This window comes from Propithecus coquereli, unplaced genomic scaffold (assembly GCF_000956105.1).
Source record: "Propithecus coquereli isolate 6110/MARCELLA unplaced genomic scaffold, Pcoq_1.0 Scaffold314, whole genome shotgun sequence".
NCBI classification, from domain to species: domain Eukaryota; kingdom Metazoa; phylum Chordata; class Mammalia; order Primates; family Indriidae; genus Propithecus; species Propithecus coquereli.
Window position 1 is genome coordinate 313,692 of NW_012148775.1, and position 18,748 is coordinate 332,439.

The following is an 18,748-nucleotide window of genomic DNA, read 5'->3' on the forward strand; positions in this document are numbered from 1 at the left end:
GACTCTAACCCATACTCTTGCCCGGAGGTCTCAGTGGACCCCCACCTCTGTGGCTCTCACAAAACCATGAAAATCAAACCCAACCCTTATCGGAAAAGCATCCTCTGTGTAAAACTCGCAGATCCCAAACGTGCTCCAGGTCTCCAAGCTAGCTTGCACACAGCAGCCTGAATTTTACCTTCGTAAAACTTAAATCACTTTAGGCTATTCCCAGTGTCTTAGGAAGGAGAATCACCCTCTACACCAGGACATCCAATGGGGCTTGACAAACTATAGCCCACGGGCCAAATCTAGCCAGGCACCTGTTTTTACAAATAAAGTTTTATTGGAACACAGCCACACCCATTCATTAACCTATTGTCTGTGGCTGCCTTTGTGCTAGCGAGGCAGAGTTGAGCTGAGTCAGTGCACCAGATACCAAATAGCCTGCAGAGCCTAAAATATTTACCATCTGGCCCTTTAGCGGTAAAGTTTGCCAAACTTTGGCTTGCCAGATCCTGCCTTTTTTTTTTTTTTTAAAGAGACAAGGTCTAGCTCTGTCACCCAGGCTGGAGCTCAATGTTGCAATCACAGGTCACTGCAGCCTCAAACTCCTGGGCTCAAGTGATCCTCCTGCCCTAGCCTCCTGAGTAGCTAGGACTACAGGTGGGAGGCACCATGCCCAGCTCTTAACTTTTTTTTTTTTAACGATGGTAAAATATACATAACATCAAATCTACCATCTTAACCATTTCTAAGCATACCATTCAGTGGCATTAAGTACATTTGCATTGTTGTGCAATCATCCCACTATCCATTTCCAGAATGTTTTCATCATCCCAGACTGAAACTCTGTACTCACTGAATGATAACTCCCCATTTTCCCTCCCTGCAGCTCCTGGCAGCCACCATTCTACTTTCCACCACTGAACTTGACTATGCAAGGTACCTCGTATCAGTGGAATTACATTAATACAATGTTTGCTCTTTTGTGTCTGGCTTATTTTACTTGGCGTCCTGTTGCCAAGGTTCACCCATGACGTAGCATGTACCGGAAGTTCCTTCCCTAAGGCTGGATAATATTACGTCCTATGGATACACCGCATTGTGTTATCCATTCATCTGCTGATGGACACTCGGGTTGTTTTGCCTTTTAGTGACTGTGAATCAGGCTGCAACCTGCCTAACTCTGGGTGTCACCTGCACCCCATGCCTTGCTCCCCTACCCCCAGGGGTCTTCCGTCAACACCCCCAGTGCCCCCTGCTTCCTTCTACCCTCAACAGAGATGAGCCGTGGGTATAAAATACACATGGGATTTCAAAGACTTCATATAGAAAAAAAGAATGTAAAATATCTCAGTAATAATATTTGACGTTGATTCCATGTTAGTATGATAACATTTTTGATATAGTGGGTTCAATGACATATAAAAATTAATATCACTTGTTCCTGTCAATTCTTTTTAACGTGGCTACTAGAAAATAATATTAACATATACCTCATATCCTATTTTTAGGGGCACGGCCAGGCTGGACTCTGCAGAGGACAGCATACTTTTCCTGTAAAGGGCCAGAGGGCAAATATTTTCCGCTTTGGGGGCCATATTCAACTCTGTCACTGTTGCACAAAAGCAGCCATAGACAATACATAAAGGAATGAACACAGGTATGTTCAAATACGTTTTATTTACAAAAACAGGCAGGCTATCAGATCTAGCCCCCTAGGCCATAGTTTGCCAAACCATACTCTAGAGCTGCGGTCCCCAACCCCCCGGCTGCAGAAAAATTGTCTTGCATGAAACTTAGGAACCGGGCACGCAGCAGGAGGTGAGTGTGGGCGAGCATGCAAAGCTTCATCCCTATTTACAGCCGCTCCCCATCAGCGCATCACCGCCTGAGCTCTGCCTCCCCCCACTGCACCTCCCCGCCCCATCCCGAGTTGGTAGAAAAATTCTCTTCCATGGAACCAGTCCCTGGTGCCAAAAAGGTTGGGGACCACTGCTCTAGAGGATTAACAGTATTTTTTAAATGGCCAATTCTGGGAAATTCCATTCTATTCATTTTCTCAGAACCCTCAGTGAAAAGCCACCTTTCATTCAACTAGAGTTGGGAACACAAGCTGTGTATTCCCTGCTTGCCTGGCCTGGGCAGCCCCCGGCTCCCGAGACAGCCAGCCCCTCCCAGCCCAGGCTCGCCCGCCCCGGGCACCCACCAGCCACACTCACTTGGGCGTGTGGGCCTCATCCACGCGTTGGCCCAGCTGGAACTCGTGGGACTTGCTCCGATGCAGCGCCGTGAACCCCGGGATCAAATGTATCAGCTTTCGGGAGGAGGGCGGCGGGGTCCCCGGGGGCTTCAGCTTGTTCTTCTTCCTCATGGGCGGCGTGCCCGGTGGGGTCACGGTGGTGACAATATTGGGGGTGCGCGGCGGGGTGCGGACAGCGTGCCGCTGCCGGGGCGACGGGGGCAGGGAACGGTGGCCCGACTCCAGCGGCGGTGGCGGGCACAGGCCCGGGTAGGCGTCCACGGTGAGCCTGTCCACGTGTGTGTACACGGGGGCCCCAGGAGTGGGGCTGGTGTGGCAGAAGTGCTGGCCGCACTTGGACTGGACCCGGGGGCTCTGGGAGAGGTGGGTGCGGATCCACGGGGTGGGCTCCGGAGGGCACACGGGCGTGTTCTCCTTCCCCGTCTCCGTGGTGGGCCACTGGATGGTCCAGTCCTGTTTGGAAAGGTTGCCTCCTGAGTTGGAACAAAGGAGCAGAGAGACAGTGCGTAAGTCATGAGAAAGTTGCGCCCTGTGCCCATTATATCCTAGACATGTTCTATCATATGCATATTACATGGCATCCGCATGACATCATGAGCACGTCTACATAAATCCAGCCACGCCCGCTTAGAGCCTCCAAAAAGGAATGAAATCCCTTTGTTGACCCTGTTCCATTCAACAGCCTGGCCAGGGAGCCCACAGCCCAAATGCCCAGAAAAGCAAAGAAGTTAATTCTTGCCTTTTGAGCCTCCAAGATCCCAGTTCCAGCAGTTTCAAAGTGATTTACAGGATTTTCAAGAATAACTTTTCTCTTACATGGCAATTTTGATACCTCACCTCCATGTGCGATACAAAAATTCCAAGGGAGTCAAGTTCACCCTTGGGCCCTCCCCGACCACTTCTGTGGCCACTGCTTACATCTTCCGGATCTGGGTCACCATGTGCTTCATTCACCCAACAAACAGTTTCTGAATGTTGGCAACATGCCAAGCCCTGTGTTTGGGAGAGACACAATAGCAACACAGACAAGACCCTGGTCCCCGGACTCGGATTCTGCCAAAGCAGAGACTTGACAGACCAGAGAACATGCTCACTGAAGGATTTCGGATGGTTATTAGCGTCGGTTATTAGTGACCACAAGACCCCCAGGCCTGCGGGCCAAGGTGCGGTGTGGGTTTTACGCCAGGTTCAGTGGGAAGCCATTGAGGGTTTTGAGGCAGTGGAGACACTTGATCTAACGTTCATTTCGGGAAGATCACTCAGGCTGCTGCTGGAAGAGCCGCGCTCAATTTAAGGGTATCGCAGGGACAATGCAAGAGGTGATGGCAGCTCTGACTTGGGAGGTGGCAGCAGATGGGGAGAAGCCGGCAGGTGTCAATGGAGAAACAGCTGGTGGGACCCAGAGGAAGGTAACCATGTGAGCACTCCCACCGTGGGTCAAGGGAGGAGATTTGGGGCAGAAAGAAATTCCAAGTCGTAGCCGACTAGCAGTGACAATAATAATTACGATAACGACCGTAACAAGAGCTAATTTATAGAGCATTTGACGGTTTACAAAGTGCTTTCATGAGCACTGACTCACTGTCCCATTTTTAATTAAAACAACTCATTTTGTTATTACACATTCATTACAGAACAATTAGAGAATTCAGATAAGGAAAAAGGCAATGCTGTTCTACAGCCTAGACATCGTCACTATCAATGTTTGGCTGTGGAGCCTTCCAGACAGTTTTCTGTGCACTTTGGGGTTTTTTTTAGGAAAAAAAAAATATCATGAAGACCTTATTTAATGGTTCATCATTTGCTTTCTTCACTTGTTACATTGGGACTGTTTTATATCTTAATTTTTGTAATCTGAACAAAGGGCTATTTTGATCTTCATTTTGTAGATAAGGAAACTAATGCAGAGACGAAGATGTGCCCAAGGTCACAAGAGTGGTAACTGGGATTCAAAGCCTTAGTCACCTCGACAACCAGGGCATGCGACATCGGTGGCAGAGAGCGGGGGCTTGCGTTTGCCCAAGACCACAGACCATCACAGATTAATCAAACGGGAACAGAATAGCAGCTACAGCAAGCAAGGACTCTTTCGCACAAAAGTCCCCCTTTTCCCTCCTCTCGGACTTGCCAGAACATTCTACCAAAGTGGCCGTCATTATGATATCTACATACACATGAGCCCAGTGAGGAGGAGAGCTGGCTCCAAATCTGCCTCGCCCCTTACCGACTGTGTGACCTTGGGCACTCACCTAACCTCTCTGAGTCTTGCTTTATCACCTACCTCGGGGACTACTGTGAGGATCAAATGCGATCACACAAGTAATGTTCTCAGCACAGCTCCCAGCACACAGTAGGCACTTCATAAATGTTAGCTACTCGTATCGCAATTCTCGGCGCTACGGTAATGTGTCAGTATCTCCTGCTTAAAGAGCGGTACTGGTTCTGCAAGCTTCATGATCATCACCCTTCATACAGCAAGGAAGCTGACGTTTAGCTGAAGCCAAAGAACTCCGAGAGCTGGGGACAGCACAGAGAATCAAGCCAACATCAGGTTCTCCGTCAGCCAGACAGCTCTGGATTGATGCATTTGCTTAGGGGTACAACTCATTGTCAGATTAGCCTAAGGAAAACACGTTTAAGAAAGGACATCTATTTTGTTAAGCTGTCTTAATCATATACTGCACCACAAAGCAGTACTTAGGCCTTTGTCACTATACGCTGTCGCCCACCCTGAGGGAGATGGAAAGAATACAGGATTGAGAATCAGAGGAACCGGACTCAGAATTTTTGTTCCACCACCGATCAGCTCTGTGACCTTGGGCAAGTTGCTTAACCTCCCTGAGCTTTGGTTTTGAGGTTCATAAGATGGGAATGATGGCAGCTTCGCTGGAGGGTTCGGTGATGATTAAATGCATCGATTCGGTCAGTCATCTGTTTCACAAATACTTGAACTCCTCTCACATGCCAGGCACTGTTGTAGGCACCGGGATAGAGCAATACATAAAACAGACAAAAATCCCTATCCTCGCGGAGCTCACTTTCTTAGCAGGGAAACGGAAGAAAAGGCAATGAACAATTCGAGGACATACATAATTTATCATCTCTTTTCTACAACATGTCAGCAATACTAAGTGCTGCAGAGGGAAAGAAAGCATGGTATGGGGACAGAAAGAAGTGCTGGGGGGCCACTTTAATCAGAAAAGGATGAGGAGGTGATAGGGGACATTTGAGCAAATATCAGAGTAAGTGAGGAGTGAACAAATGAGATAAAGTGAGTTGAACCATCCGACAAAGGCTGGACCACCACGATGATGCAGGAGAATGGGCAGATGATTTCGGAGGGACTGAAATATCTATTCTGGATGCCTTGTGACTCGCCCCATTTGTCCCCAGGCTGTGCCAGCCCCTGCCCTCAAGTTGCTCACGGTCTAGGAGAAAAGATCAACGACCAAAGAAACTCTCACTGCAATCCCATTTTTAGGTATAGACCCCAAAGAGCTGAAAGCAGAGACCCCAATACTTGTACACGCTCATAGCAGCACAGTCACCGAAAGGTGGAAACGACCCACGTTCCATCAACTGAAGAATGGACAAATAAAACGTACCATGTCCATACGATGGACTATCGCTCAGTCACAAAAAGGAGCAAGGTACTGATTCATGCTACAATGTGGATGAACCTTGAAAACATCATGGTGAGAGAATTCAGACACAAAAGGTCTCATATTATATGATTCCGTTTATATGAAATGTCCAAAAGAGGCAAATCCATAGAGACAGAAAGTAGAGTGATGGTTGCTGGAGTCTGGGGCAGGGGAAGGGGAGTCATTGTAATAGCCATGGGGTTTTCTTTTGGGGTGATAATGGCTTGGACCTAATTAGTGGTGGTGGCTGCACAACACTGTGAATGCACTGAATGCCACGAATGGTTCACTTTAAAATGATTACCTGTGCGTTATGTGAATTCCCACTCAATACAGTAAATCAGTAAGCACTCAAGACACCAAACACGGAACCCTATGTCAGAGAGAGCGCAGGGTGTGCAGACACAGAGGAGAGGAGCCCCGCTGGCCAGGGAAGGGCAGGGAAAGGCATTCTGGAAGAGGAGGCGCCTGAACCAGAACTTGAGAGTGAACAGGAAGTTCCTAGGAAAGGTGGCAGAGTGGAGGGTAAAGGAGGAAGGACGGGAGCAGAGAGAACAGCAGCGTCCAAGGCCAGGAGACGAGGGATGTAGGAGTCTGGAGAAATCCAAGCAGCTCAGGACGGCTGCGGTTAATCAGAGGGAGGAAGATATTCAAGCCAAGCCTGGAGAGGGGGAGGGAGGACCACCCAGGGATTTGCTCTCCTAGCTGGAAGGGGATGCTGAGCGCTAAGGCTCAATGTGACTGATCCCCTGCAGCTGGCCTTCCAAAGAGGGAGGTGGTCTCCTGCCGCTCGTGCTCACAGCAATCAAACCGGATAACGGGCAGGTGGAAGCCATAGTCGGCCACATCGTACAGCTGCAAGCTCAAGGCTTGGACCCAGCCCCACGGGCATGCCAAGGGAGGGGCCGGCTCTCCCAGTGCACTCCCAACCATACATGATGGCGGGACGGAAGCTGAGTTTCTGCAGAGGCACGCTGCTATACCCACAAGGCTCAGGCCCCAAACGCCTGCTCGTGCCAAGGAAGGGCTGGCTCTTCCAAATGTGGAGAAGTGGACGGGAGCCAGAGGCCAAGCTTCCGCCCATCACATCACTGTTGAGTGCTAGCCCCTGATCACACCAGAGGAGTGGCTAGTGCCACCCTGATCATGCGGCTTAAAAGCCACACAGCCCAATGGATGGGTCCCCTTCCCAGAGTTTGCCATCGAGTCTTCCTGGAGCCCAGTGTGCTGGCCCAGGATGCAGAGGACGGTGGAGGGAGGGGCATATACCTACCACTCCTCCTGTCCCTGTGTCATTAAAGCCATCCTAGACAGCCCGGTGCACAAGCTGTGCAGGCATCCGTCCTTGCTGCTCAACAAGACTCCTGTATGCAGGGGAAGGACACGATCAGCTGAGCACCGCCGAAAGACGTCTCTGACCATGGTGGGGAGAGAGGATAGGATGTGGCCGAAGCAGCAGAAGCCCAGCCTGAGGCTTCTAGAGGCATCTGGATGGAGGGGCACGGTGGGGGTGAGGACCAGGGCAGGGCTGTGGCCATGGACATGAACAGAGGTGGACTGGTTGGATATAAGAGGAGAAAGGAGAAAAAGTAGCTAACATTGATTGAGAATTTACATGTAAAAAAGTATATACCCACACAACCATCTGACAAAGTAGGCAAAAATTGCTCTATTTTACGGATGAGGAAACTGAGGCACAGAGAGGTCCAATGGCTTGCTCAAGGCCACACTACCAGGACATCTGGGATTTGAGTTCACAATGCACCCTTAACCAGGACACCAAGCCCAGGCTGGCATCCTGCTTGCCAGCCTGGGCCACACGCAGCAGCAGGAAATGCAAGAGAAGGAAACTGAGCACAGAGGAGGTGGCAAGTTCAGGGTCAGACGCGGGCTGAGTCCGAGGTTCCTGCAGGACACCCAGGAGGAGGTGCCCGGGATGCAGCTGAACTTCCCCTTCTCCCATCTCCCCAGGAATCCTGGACCATGCCTCAGGGAGAAGTTAGTTTTCTAGCCTGAGAGGATGGATCATGACATTCTAAAATCTCCTGAGCCCATCAGAGACAGTGTCAGGCTCACCTTAGATGTTTATCTTCTTTTTTTTTTTTTTTTTACAAATATGTGACTATTTAATCACATTTCCCTTTGTCTCCTGTCTGGTCCATGAATCTCTAGAATAAACATCCCTTGACCCTGAATCACATACAGGTGAGGAAGGGGAGGTCACGAGACGCCACCCACTGCCTGATTCCCTCCGAAGGGAGAGAGACACCTCTGCATTTGGAAGACTTACTTTCTGAACTGAAAGAACAAAAATTAATTCTCCTAAATAAATACCAAGCAAGGAAGTAGGAGTTTTTATGGTACAGAGGACGCCCCTACCTTTATAAGATGACACCTAGACATTAATTTGTCTCTTTCGCCACTGTGACTCGGTTTCTTCATCTGTAAACTGGGGGTAACAAGAGCACTTTCCTCTAGGGTTACCCTGAGGATTAAATAAGACCACGCAGGTAGAACATTCAGCTTAATCTCTAGCACACAGCCAGTGTTATATAAATGTCCATCTAAAACGGGGGTAAAACCATCTACTTCACACAAGGCCACTGAGGATTAAATAAGATAAAGCATATAAACTGCCTTGCGTTGTGTTTGACACAGAGCCGGCACTCTAAAATCACCCAGTCCTCATCCCTGGTCTTGCCAGGTGCTATTTCCTACGGAAAGCAAGCCCACAGAATCAAAACCAACTGAGATTTCTTTTTTTCTCTTTTTTTTTTTTTTTTTGAGACAGAGTCTCGCTCTGTTGCCCAGGCTAGAGTGTCATGGCATCAGTCTAGCTCACAGCAACCTCAAACGCCGGGCTCAAGCAATCCTCCTGCCTCAGCCTCCCGAGTAGCTGGGACAACAGGCACGCACCACCACGTTCGGCTAATTTTTTCTGTCTTTAGCAGAAAAAATTGCTCAGGCTGGTCTCGAACTCCTAACCTCAAGCAGTCCTCCCACCTTGGCCTCCCAGAGTGCTGGCAGTACAGGTGTGAGCCACCGCCCCCAGCCCCAGCTGAGATTTTATTGCGGGTTGAACTGTATCTCCCCAAAGAGATGTTAAAGTCCTAACTCCCAATACCTTATTTGCAAATAAAATCTTTGCAGATGTAAGCAAGTTGAGTTAATACCGGATTAGGATGCAGCCTAAACCCAATGACTTGTGTCCTTAGAAGAAAAGAGGACGCACCCTGGAGAACATCATGCGAGGATGGAGGCAGAGACTGGAGCGAGGCAGCTACAAACCCAGGAACGCCAAGGATCACCCGCAACCCCGGCAGCTGGGGGCGAGGCATGGAAGAGAATCTCTCCCAGAGACTTCAGAGGGAGCGTGGCCCTGCCAACCCCTTGCTTTCAGACTCCAAGCCCCCACAGCTGTGGGAAAATACATTTCTGTTGTTTTAAGCCTCCTAGTTTGTGGTGGCAATGCTACAACAGTCCCAGACAACTCATATAGCCCTCGACTGGGAGTCGACACATTTGCTGAGCACTGACTGGGGAGTCAGCTCACAGAAGGCTGCACATGGAGAGCACTTAGACTCAGAATTAGGGGATCTGGTGCTTCTCTTACCTGCCCTGGAAGGTAGATGTTATTGATCCATTTCACCAACAAGGTTTGGGTAAGTGGGTGAAGTCCCACAGTGGGTAGTAACCTATACTCACACTCTCCCGCTTAATCACACAACATCCTACAGCTGAGCTGGACCCCACCCCCACCCCATAGCCTACAGCTCCTCCAAAGACAGACACACACACACACACACTCGATTCTGCTGGGTTCAAGGCAATACTGAGTTGCCCTTACGTTTTCTTTCCTTCCTTCAAGTTTTTTCAAAGTCTAAGAGATAAAAGAAAGGAAGAAAAGCCTTACCCCCTGCTGAATTCCCTTCCCCACGTACGTCTCTTCCTCTCCACCCCTACACTTCAAAACCAGAAGTTTCGGGCTGAAGAAGCAAAAAGGCCTCATTTCATTACCCAAATTATTAGCTGCTAAATTGATAGGGACGCGACGTCCCTCTGCCGCACCTGCAGGAGGGTTTCGCGGATCGGCTGTATCATATCAGCTCTTCCCCTCTCTCTTTTGATCGTCTCTTTAATAAAGTCTGAGGGGAATAGGTAATTTATCATTTTAAATAGGAAAGGTGTGGTAGCAAGGGGCCCCAGGGTTATTAATCGTCACCCTTTGCTATCTTGTCATCCGTTTCTGGAAAATCATTTTATTTCAAACCTTGAAATGGGTGGGGAGAAGGGAAGAGGTTTTAAAAACTGAAAGGTCTGAGGATTGATTAAAGGCATTTCAAGGTGTAAGGGTTTTTCTTTTGACATTCTCTGATAAGGGACTCCGAGAAATAAAAGCCATTCTCGAGGGAGAAAATGATTTCAGAAAGTCTAGGCAAGTGTCTAACTTCTTTGTCCCTTCCCATTAAAATTTTATAAACAGGCAAACGTGTGGCTTAGAATTTATCTGGATTTTGGAGCCAGCATGAGACCATACCCAGTATATTCTTTAGCCCTTCAGAGGCAGGAGTGACACAGAGCCCCCGATTCCAGGATCACCCCTGCTTGTAACTTTTGTGAATATTTTAATGCACTTGTTCGTTTAATCCTCAAAACTTTCTGGCAAGAAGCAGCACTTTCAGAGGCTGGCTGAAAATACTGGTAGAACAAAAGTCATTGGTAGAACAAAACAAATGATTTTTAATTTAATCCTCATAACTTTCTGGCAAGAGATGGAACTTTTAGACACTGGTTGAAAATATTTGCAGTTCTGGGTAACGCAAAGAATGTAACAATAACAATTATTATTAATACTAGTAACAGTTACTGTTTATGGGGCACTTTCTATGTGCTGGATACTATTCTAAGAATTTCACATGTATCACTTCATGGTACATGAAGATCCCATGAAGAAAATTCAGCTACTGTCTCCAGCTTCCAGTGGTAGAAGCCAAGGATTATGAGGGATTGAGTTGCTCTAGGTCACGAAGCCAGGAAGCGGTAGATCCGGTTTTGCAGTCCAGATCTGTGCCATCCACGGAGACTGCCCGTAGAGCCTCCCAACTCCCCCAGGTAATGACAGAGCAGATCAGGAAGCCCTTGAGACACTGCGCCCTTTTACACAGACCTGTGGACCAGCACCTGCGGGCAACTCCTTCTGACTTTCCAAAAGTCAAACATAATGCTCATTTTAGCCACAATCCCAGAAAGCCATGAAACCTGAAATTAGGCAGAGTTTTTGAATTTCTACTTTGTAATACTTGCAAAAAAAAAAAAAAGTGAATAAGGACAAATGAAAAACATAACAGTTGCCAAAGCAATTCAACATTGGCAAGAATCTTCATCTAAGACCTCATTAACGAGCTTGGCATCCAGCCAAACTGTGGGTCCCACTGGGCACTGGCCCCGCCCCAGGATGTCCCCAAATAAAACCAAACAAATGCACTGACCCCAGTCTGTGCAGGTCATCTGGGAGATGGGACAGGGCACGGAGCGTGGGCTCTGACCCAGTAATGTCACCCAGGTCCTGCTCTGTGACATTTGTGATTTTATCACCTACCAGGAGATCTGGCGAGATTAACCTTCAGTCACTAACGTTGGGTTAGCTTTTCTGTTATAACAAAGCTCTTTTTTTAAAAAAAAAAATTATCGAGGTGAAATTCACATTAATCATTTCAAAGTGTAGAATTCGGTGGCATTTAGTACATTCACATGCTATGTAACGACCACCTCTATCTAGTTCCAAAACATTTTCATCATGCCCAGAAGAAAACCCCATCACATTAGCAACCATCCCCCATTCCCCTCTTCTCCCTGGCAACCACTACTCTGCTTTCTGTCTCTATGGATGTACCCATTCTGGATCTCTCAGACAAACGGAATTTTACAATACATGGTCTTTTTCCTTGTATAATGTTTCTTTCACTTTGCATAATGTTTTCAAGGTCCATCCAAGTGTAGCACGTACCAGTGCTTCATTCCGTTTTATGGCCGAATGACATGTATGTACCACATCTTGTTTATCTATTCATCAGCTGATGGACATTTAGGTTGTTTCTAGCTTCGAGCAATTGTGCACAGCGCTGCTGTGAACATTGGTACACAGGCATTTGTTTGAATGTCTGTTCTCCATTCTTTGGGGTCTATACTAGGAGCAGAATTGCTGGGTCACATGAAGACTCTACATTTAACCTTCTGAGAAACCACCAGGCTGTTTTCCACATTGTAACATTTTACATTCCCACCAACAATATGTAAGGGTTCCGATTTCTACACATCCTCACCAACACCTGTTATTTTTAGTTGCTTATTATAAGTATCATCATCATCATCATAATCATCATCATCACCATCCTAGTGAGTATTTAACAAAGTACTTTTCCTAATGGCCAGAGTTACCATTCATAGGGCACTTACTATGGGCCAGGTTTTGTATCATCTACTCTTATCCTCATATGTTATTAGTTCATTTAATTCTCACAACGAGCTTGGTGAGGCACATGAAGCTCTGAAAAGAGCCAAGTCACTTGCCCAAGGCCAAGACTCAAAGCAAGATTCGAGCCCAGGCAGTCTGCCCGCAGAGCATGCTCTCTTGGTTGCTACACAACAAACCACACATCGGCATTCATCCTCGGGGTTACACAGAGCAGTGTGGACTATAAGACCCATTGTTCAGATGGAGAGACTGAGCCACTGAGAGGAGTGGGAACTTTCCCAAGGTCCGCCCACCAAGGAGGTTTCGGGACCATCCAACTCCAAACCCCATATTCTTTCCCTTCCACCATATACACATTATTTTATAATATTTAGCAGTTTAACTGTCAAGTATAATTAAAATTGGGACTAGGCTGCTTACAACGGGAAGACGAGAGTGATGACCATCACGCACTGGACATTTTAAACTGAACAAAAGCCCTTCGTGGTGAAGACCACGGTTAGAATCGACATCGGGAATATTGCAACAAAACACGACCCAGGGAACCTTGTAGTTAGGGTGTTTGCTACAAGCCACGCGAGAGCTAACTGCAGCCCAGACTCACGTGTTCCAGACTTCAGGGGTCAAGGCCACAGGAAATGCTCAGGACACCAGCCCTCAACACCCACTTGCAGCACATCTGCACTGCAGGGAAACTGGATCTGATACTGGAAACCCCGGGCCCCGTGGAATGATGGTTCTGAACCCGGATTACCACCGGGGGGCATCACACCACAGCTCCTCTGAACAGCCTGATTTGGACATCAGGGCAGAGCAGAAGGCACAGTGCCCTGGACGTCAGGACTCCTGAGTTCTACCGCGGCCTGGACACAGCGCTGAGGACCTCATTCTCTGCTCACCACCTCTACCCCAGCCACACTCTCTCTCCTCCTCCTCCTCCAGGGTCATTTCCTCGTACCCCTCCCCACTCGGTGGAATTATTCTGTCCTACAGTCAACCCCCATTGTTCACGGTAGCTGTGTTCCATGAAGTTGCTGCAAAGACTGAACTAGTGAATACTGAACCATTGCTCCTAGGAGAGATGACAGGGTTAGGTTCCTGCGAGCCTCTGGTCACAGCATTTTCACCCACCAATCCATACGTAATCTTGTTTTATGTGCGTTTCTGTTTTAAGGCACCTTATTTAGCATACATTGTTGATTCACTAACATTGAATTCATGGCCCACAGCCTAGAACTCACATCTGAACAAAGAATATTTGTAACTGCAGAAAGAGTCCAGTCGGGCTTAAGTCTAACTTTGTGTAATAAACTGGTAAGTTGTTTTTCAGTTGCCATGATACTCACCCAGGTTGAAGGTCACATAACCTGAGCATGTCCCAAAGAACCAAGCGTGCAACCTCGTGTGGCACCTATGTGTTCAGACGGAGGAGAGGGGACTGAACGAAGCAGTGAACACCACATGGCAAGATCCGGGACCCAGTCAGATCACGCCTCCTAAAACCCGCCCTGCCCCCCAGCCTGGGGACACAGATTTGACCCTGACTCCTGTCTCCTTGCACAGCTGCCTGTCTCAGCATTTAGCTTTCCACTGCACGTGGGCAAACGGACCCCCTTCAGTTTGGTGACCTATCGCACACACGTGTTTTCTCCATAAAGCACATCACAGCCTTCTTGCTCTTAGGAACGCCAGACAGCATTTCAGCACTACACTTGGGGGAGCCATTTTAAACAGCAAAATCACCAACAAAAAAGCATAAAAAATGTGAAAAACATGACACTCAGTGTAAGACCACAAAAAGGACGCTTGCGTACATTGTGAGATCTGAAACGAGAAGGCAGAGTGTTGCCTCGTTCAACTTCAGCTGGGAACGTGTGCATCATGTGACCAAATCTTTTACCACTCTGCATGTGCAAGTACTGATTTTGGGGTTACAAAGAAATTTTGGTGAGTAGGTGAATTTATAAATTATACAGAATCCATGAACAATAAGGATTGCCTCAATTTACCCGTTTGTTTATGGTCTATCTTTCCTGCTGGGATACGAGCTCTAAGAAGGCAAGAGGCCTGGACTAACTTTCTCACCACCCTATTGCCCAGTGCCCAGCACAGGGCCTTGCAATACATAAACTTTTTGTCTCGATGCATAAACTATATGTTCCTTCGATAAGTATTTGTTGAATGAATCAATTCTTGAACACTCATACATTTAAGCTGCCATGACGGATGATATCATGAGTGCGATGCATCTCGAATTAGAGCAAGAAATTAGGTATGAGGGGCCTCACTATAGTCAAAATTCCATTCATGCCCAGGGTTACCCTGGATGGATGAAGTCTGGCCTGGTGACCAGAGGAAGGCGATAGAAAATTGTCCTTCTCTTGGTTCCATCCCATTGGTCCCCAACCAGCCCCCATAGAAGGACAGCCTCCCCACGGGCCTCTGAGGGAAGGAGAAGTAGGTAAGAAGCCAGCTGAAAAGCCACAAATGACACAGGAGAGAGTCCACACTGGGAGAAGCCACATTAAAGAAGGGTGACCTCTGAGACTCTTCTAATTCCAGAAGTCTCTGTTGCTCTATCGCTCTGCCTCCTTGAGTGACAGGCGTTATATTAGTTTTATGACCTCTTGTGTTGGCAAATTCGAGAAAGCTGAAAGTAGCATTTGATGACCTTATGTGCTGCAAGTCACCCTATTTGTATCTCCAGACAACTGACTTGGGGAGCAGGTTTTCCAAATCCCTTTGTCTTTCCCCTCACTGTGCAGGTTCAGCCAGGCCAGCACTTGCCCTGGTTTCTCTCCCAATTTCCCTCTGCAATGACAGCGTTTATGAAGCCTCCAGAGCCTGGTGTGGCAGGAGGTAAATATGTTCAGGCTATCCACATAATCTTGACCTGGAGGAGAAATGTGGACGCATCCAGGAGCAAGGAGTGGGTAAACTTTTATTAACCTTTTTAACTCCTCTTAACTCAAGCAGACACCTCCACAAGCACCGGGGGGCTTTTCCAAGGCATCTAGGTTGAATATCTGCCCACATAACTTCTTGCCACAGGACACAGAACCCAGCAGGGCCAGTGAGCTGGGTTTGAATGCCAGCTCCACCGCTTAACTAGCTGTGTGACCTGGAACAAATTGCTTAACCTTGCTGAACTTCAGTTTGCACATTTGAAAACAGAATAATAAAAGTACCCACTTCTTAGGGTCATTTAGAGAAGTAATGAAAATAAAGCACCTAGCAAACAGTCTGCCTGCTGTCTTTGCTACCATTGTTGCTAAGTTAATTAGTAGTAATTCTGTTTCCCTCTGGAGGCAGAATTGGGACAAGCATCTTTTGATTAGACATCTACTTATGTATGTATAAGGCGCTTCAATCTGAAGACGGTTTCTTCATCCATACAGAACTCACACGCTACCCACTAGATTATGGAAATTTAGCATGAAAAATGTAATACAACTCATTCATAATTTTTATACTGATTACATACATGTTGAAATGGCAATATTTTGGAAATATTGGGTTACATAAAATATAAAAACGAATGTCATTCCTCAAAAGGTTAAACATAGAATCACCAATTAGCAATTCTCCCCCTAGGTATGTACCCGAAAGAATTGAAAGCAGCGACTCAGATACTCAAAACACCAATGATCGGCCGGGCGCGGTGGCTCACGCCTGTAATCCTAGCACTCTGGGAGGCTGAGGCGGGCGGATCGTTCTGAGCTCAGGAGTTCAAGACCAGCCTGAGCAAGAGCGAGACCCCGTCTCTACCAAAAATAGAAAGAAATTAATTGGACAGCTAAAAATATATACAGAAAAAAAAAAATTAGCCGGGCATGGTGGCGCATGCCTGTAGTCCCAGCTACTTGGGAGGCTCAGACAGTAGGATTGCTTGAGCCCAGGAGTTTGAGGTTGCTGTGAGCTAGGCTGAGGCCACGGCACTCGCCCCAAGCAAGAGAGTGAGACTCTGTCTCAAACAAAAAAAAAAAAAAAAAAAAACACCAATGATCATAGCAGCATTTTTCACAATAGGCAAGAGGTGGAAGCAATCTGTGTCCATTGATGGATAAATGGATAAACACAATGTGATCAGCCATACGATGGATTATTACACAACCTTACAAAGGAAGGAAACTGATACGTGCTACAATATGAATGAAACTTGGATATATCTAAGTGAAATACGCCAGACACAAAAGGACAAATATTGTAGATTTCCACTTACATAAGGTATCTAGACGAGGCAAATTTAGAAAGACAGAAGAATGGAGATTACCAGGGGCTGAGATTACTTAATGGGCATAGAGTTTCTGTTTGAAATGATAAAGAAGTTCTGAAGATGGACGGTGGTGGCGATTACACAGCACTGTGAACGTATTTAATGCCACAGAATTTGTACACTTAAAAATGGTCTCAGTGGTAAATTTTGTTATGTATATTTTACTATAATAAAACAAATAAATGTCAGCTCATTTTTGAATGTTTTTTAACGTAACCACTAGAAAATTTAAGATTACATACGTAATTCCCATGGTCTTTCTCTTGGACATAAAATGTCTAGCACTGATCTAGAAGAGACAGGCGCTAAACAAAGAGTCAAACTTAATTATTTGGTTAATAATGTAACAGAGGTTTGTGGCAATTTAGCTGAGAGCTGAGGCCTGGGGAGAGGCTTCCTTAAGGACTAATACTGGAGCCGGGGTCTGGAGGATGGGGGGTGGTTAATTAGGCAAGGAAGGAGGGACAGGTGTCCCAGCTGGCACCAGCCTGTCCAAAGATATGATCCACTGGCAGAAACAAGAGGGGACAGCGGAGGTAGAGGGCAGACAGTGGGGTGGCAGAGGGAGGGAGGCAGGGGGGAGATGGGCAGGTCCCTACCTACAGGCCAAGGTAGAGAGTAGAGGATTTACCCAGAGGACAGGGACATCTGCAATCTCATGACACAAATGAACACCCCTCATGAACTGAACCCACTGCATTTGCGTTGTGAACTTACTTGTCCCTATCTTCAATTATTAGCCCATGAACTCCCACGGGTCAGGGACAATGTCTTGGTATTTTCCATCTCCTGATACCATCTCAGCCCCGGCGCAAAGTTGGCACCGATAAATACTTCACCAGCTTGACCCGAAGGAGGCCAACACAAGCGGGTCCCCCTAGCAGCTAACTCTCCCTAGCAGCCAGCCCGCCTCGGATCCCAAACATCACGTTGATGATGCTTCCAAAGGCTATTTCTGCAAGGAGATGCTTCAGAGCCCAGAGATAAAGAACAAATGCAAAACCAAAAACATCCCTCCAGGTCTAAACAATCATGAAACCTTTTAAAGATAAAAATCATAGATTGAGATGGAATTAAGCGTGTTGAGATATTAGCAATGCAGATGTTCACGCTTAACATGGTTCCGTCCCTAGTTACTAACCCTGCAGGGCAGTCTGATGCTGGGAGATAAGGCGCCAACACAAATTTTTCAGTTGATCATTCATTGCACAAATCTTTATTGAGCACTTAATATGGAGCAAGTACTTTTGAGACGATAGAAACCTTGGTCAGCTTCTGGCCAGTGACATCTGGATCATCACTCCTCTCTTGTATCTGGAATAATTCCTCTCACATTGCAGTTAGAACTCCTGGATATCTTCTTATCAAGGGTTAATAAGAAAACTAACATTTTTAAAGTACCTACTATGTGTCAAGAGCTGTACCGGACATCTCACCTGTACCACTTCACTTTCATTCTCTCAGCAACACTATGAGGTGAACACGATCCCTTACGAGGTACAGATGAGGTTCGGGACGTCTGAGTTTTACTTGATCTCAGCTGTGCAGCTCCTAAGTGAAAAAGCCAAAATTTGAACCCAGAGTCCCTCCTTATTCCTCTCATGGTGGAGGTCGATGAGGGAGAAGTGAGAGGCCAATCGAGCAAGGAAAAGAAGAAAACTGGGAAAGGGTGTGGGGTGAGAATGGGATCGGGACACCTAATCCCCCTGCAGTGACATCCTGCGTGCAGGAGGAGGAAGTAAAGATAATAATGGCAAAGAAATGCTAATGAATTTCTGAAAGAGAAACAACAAAGTAAAATCCATTGTGTCTAAGGATAAAATACTTTCATAAATGACTGAACTCAGTAAATATTTACTGCGCCCTACCCGAAGGCCATTCTCTGTGCTGTTGGCATTCAGTATTCAAGCAAAACATAATGACAATGACTGCAGTTACCCTTTATTGAAAGTTTACTGTGTGCCCCGCACTACTCTGAATACCATACTTGTATTACCTAATTCAGTCCTTGCAATGGCACTGCGAGGTAGGTACTGAGATTGTCCCCACTTTATGGATGAAGGACAAGTAGGATGTAGTTCCTGACCCCAAGGGAAGAGGGGAGATAA

At 47.0% G+C, this 18,748-nt stretch overlaps 1 protein-coding gene across 1 annotated transcript in view; it reads right to left on the minus strand.

The window, feature by feature from the left end:
- Positions 1-18,748, minus strand: part of KSR2 (kinase suppressor of ras 2) — a 360,941-nt gene that overhangs the window by 201,860 nt on the left and 140,333 nt on the right. The window contains 3 exon segments of the mRNA XM_012650173.1: positions 2,205-2,718; positions 4,396-4,481; positions 5,331-5,379. Of these exon segments, the coding sequence (XP_012505627.1) occupies positions 2,205-2,718; positions 4,396-4,481; positions 5,331-5,379 (649 nt within the window).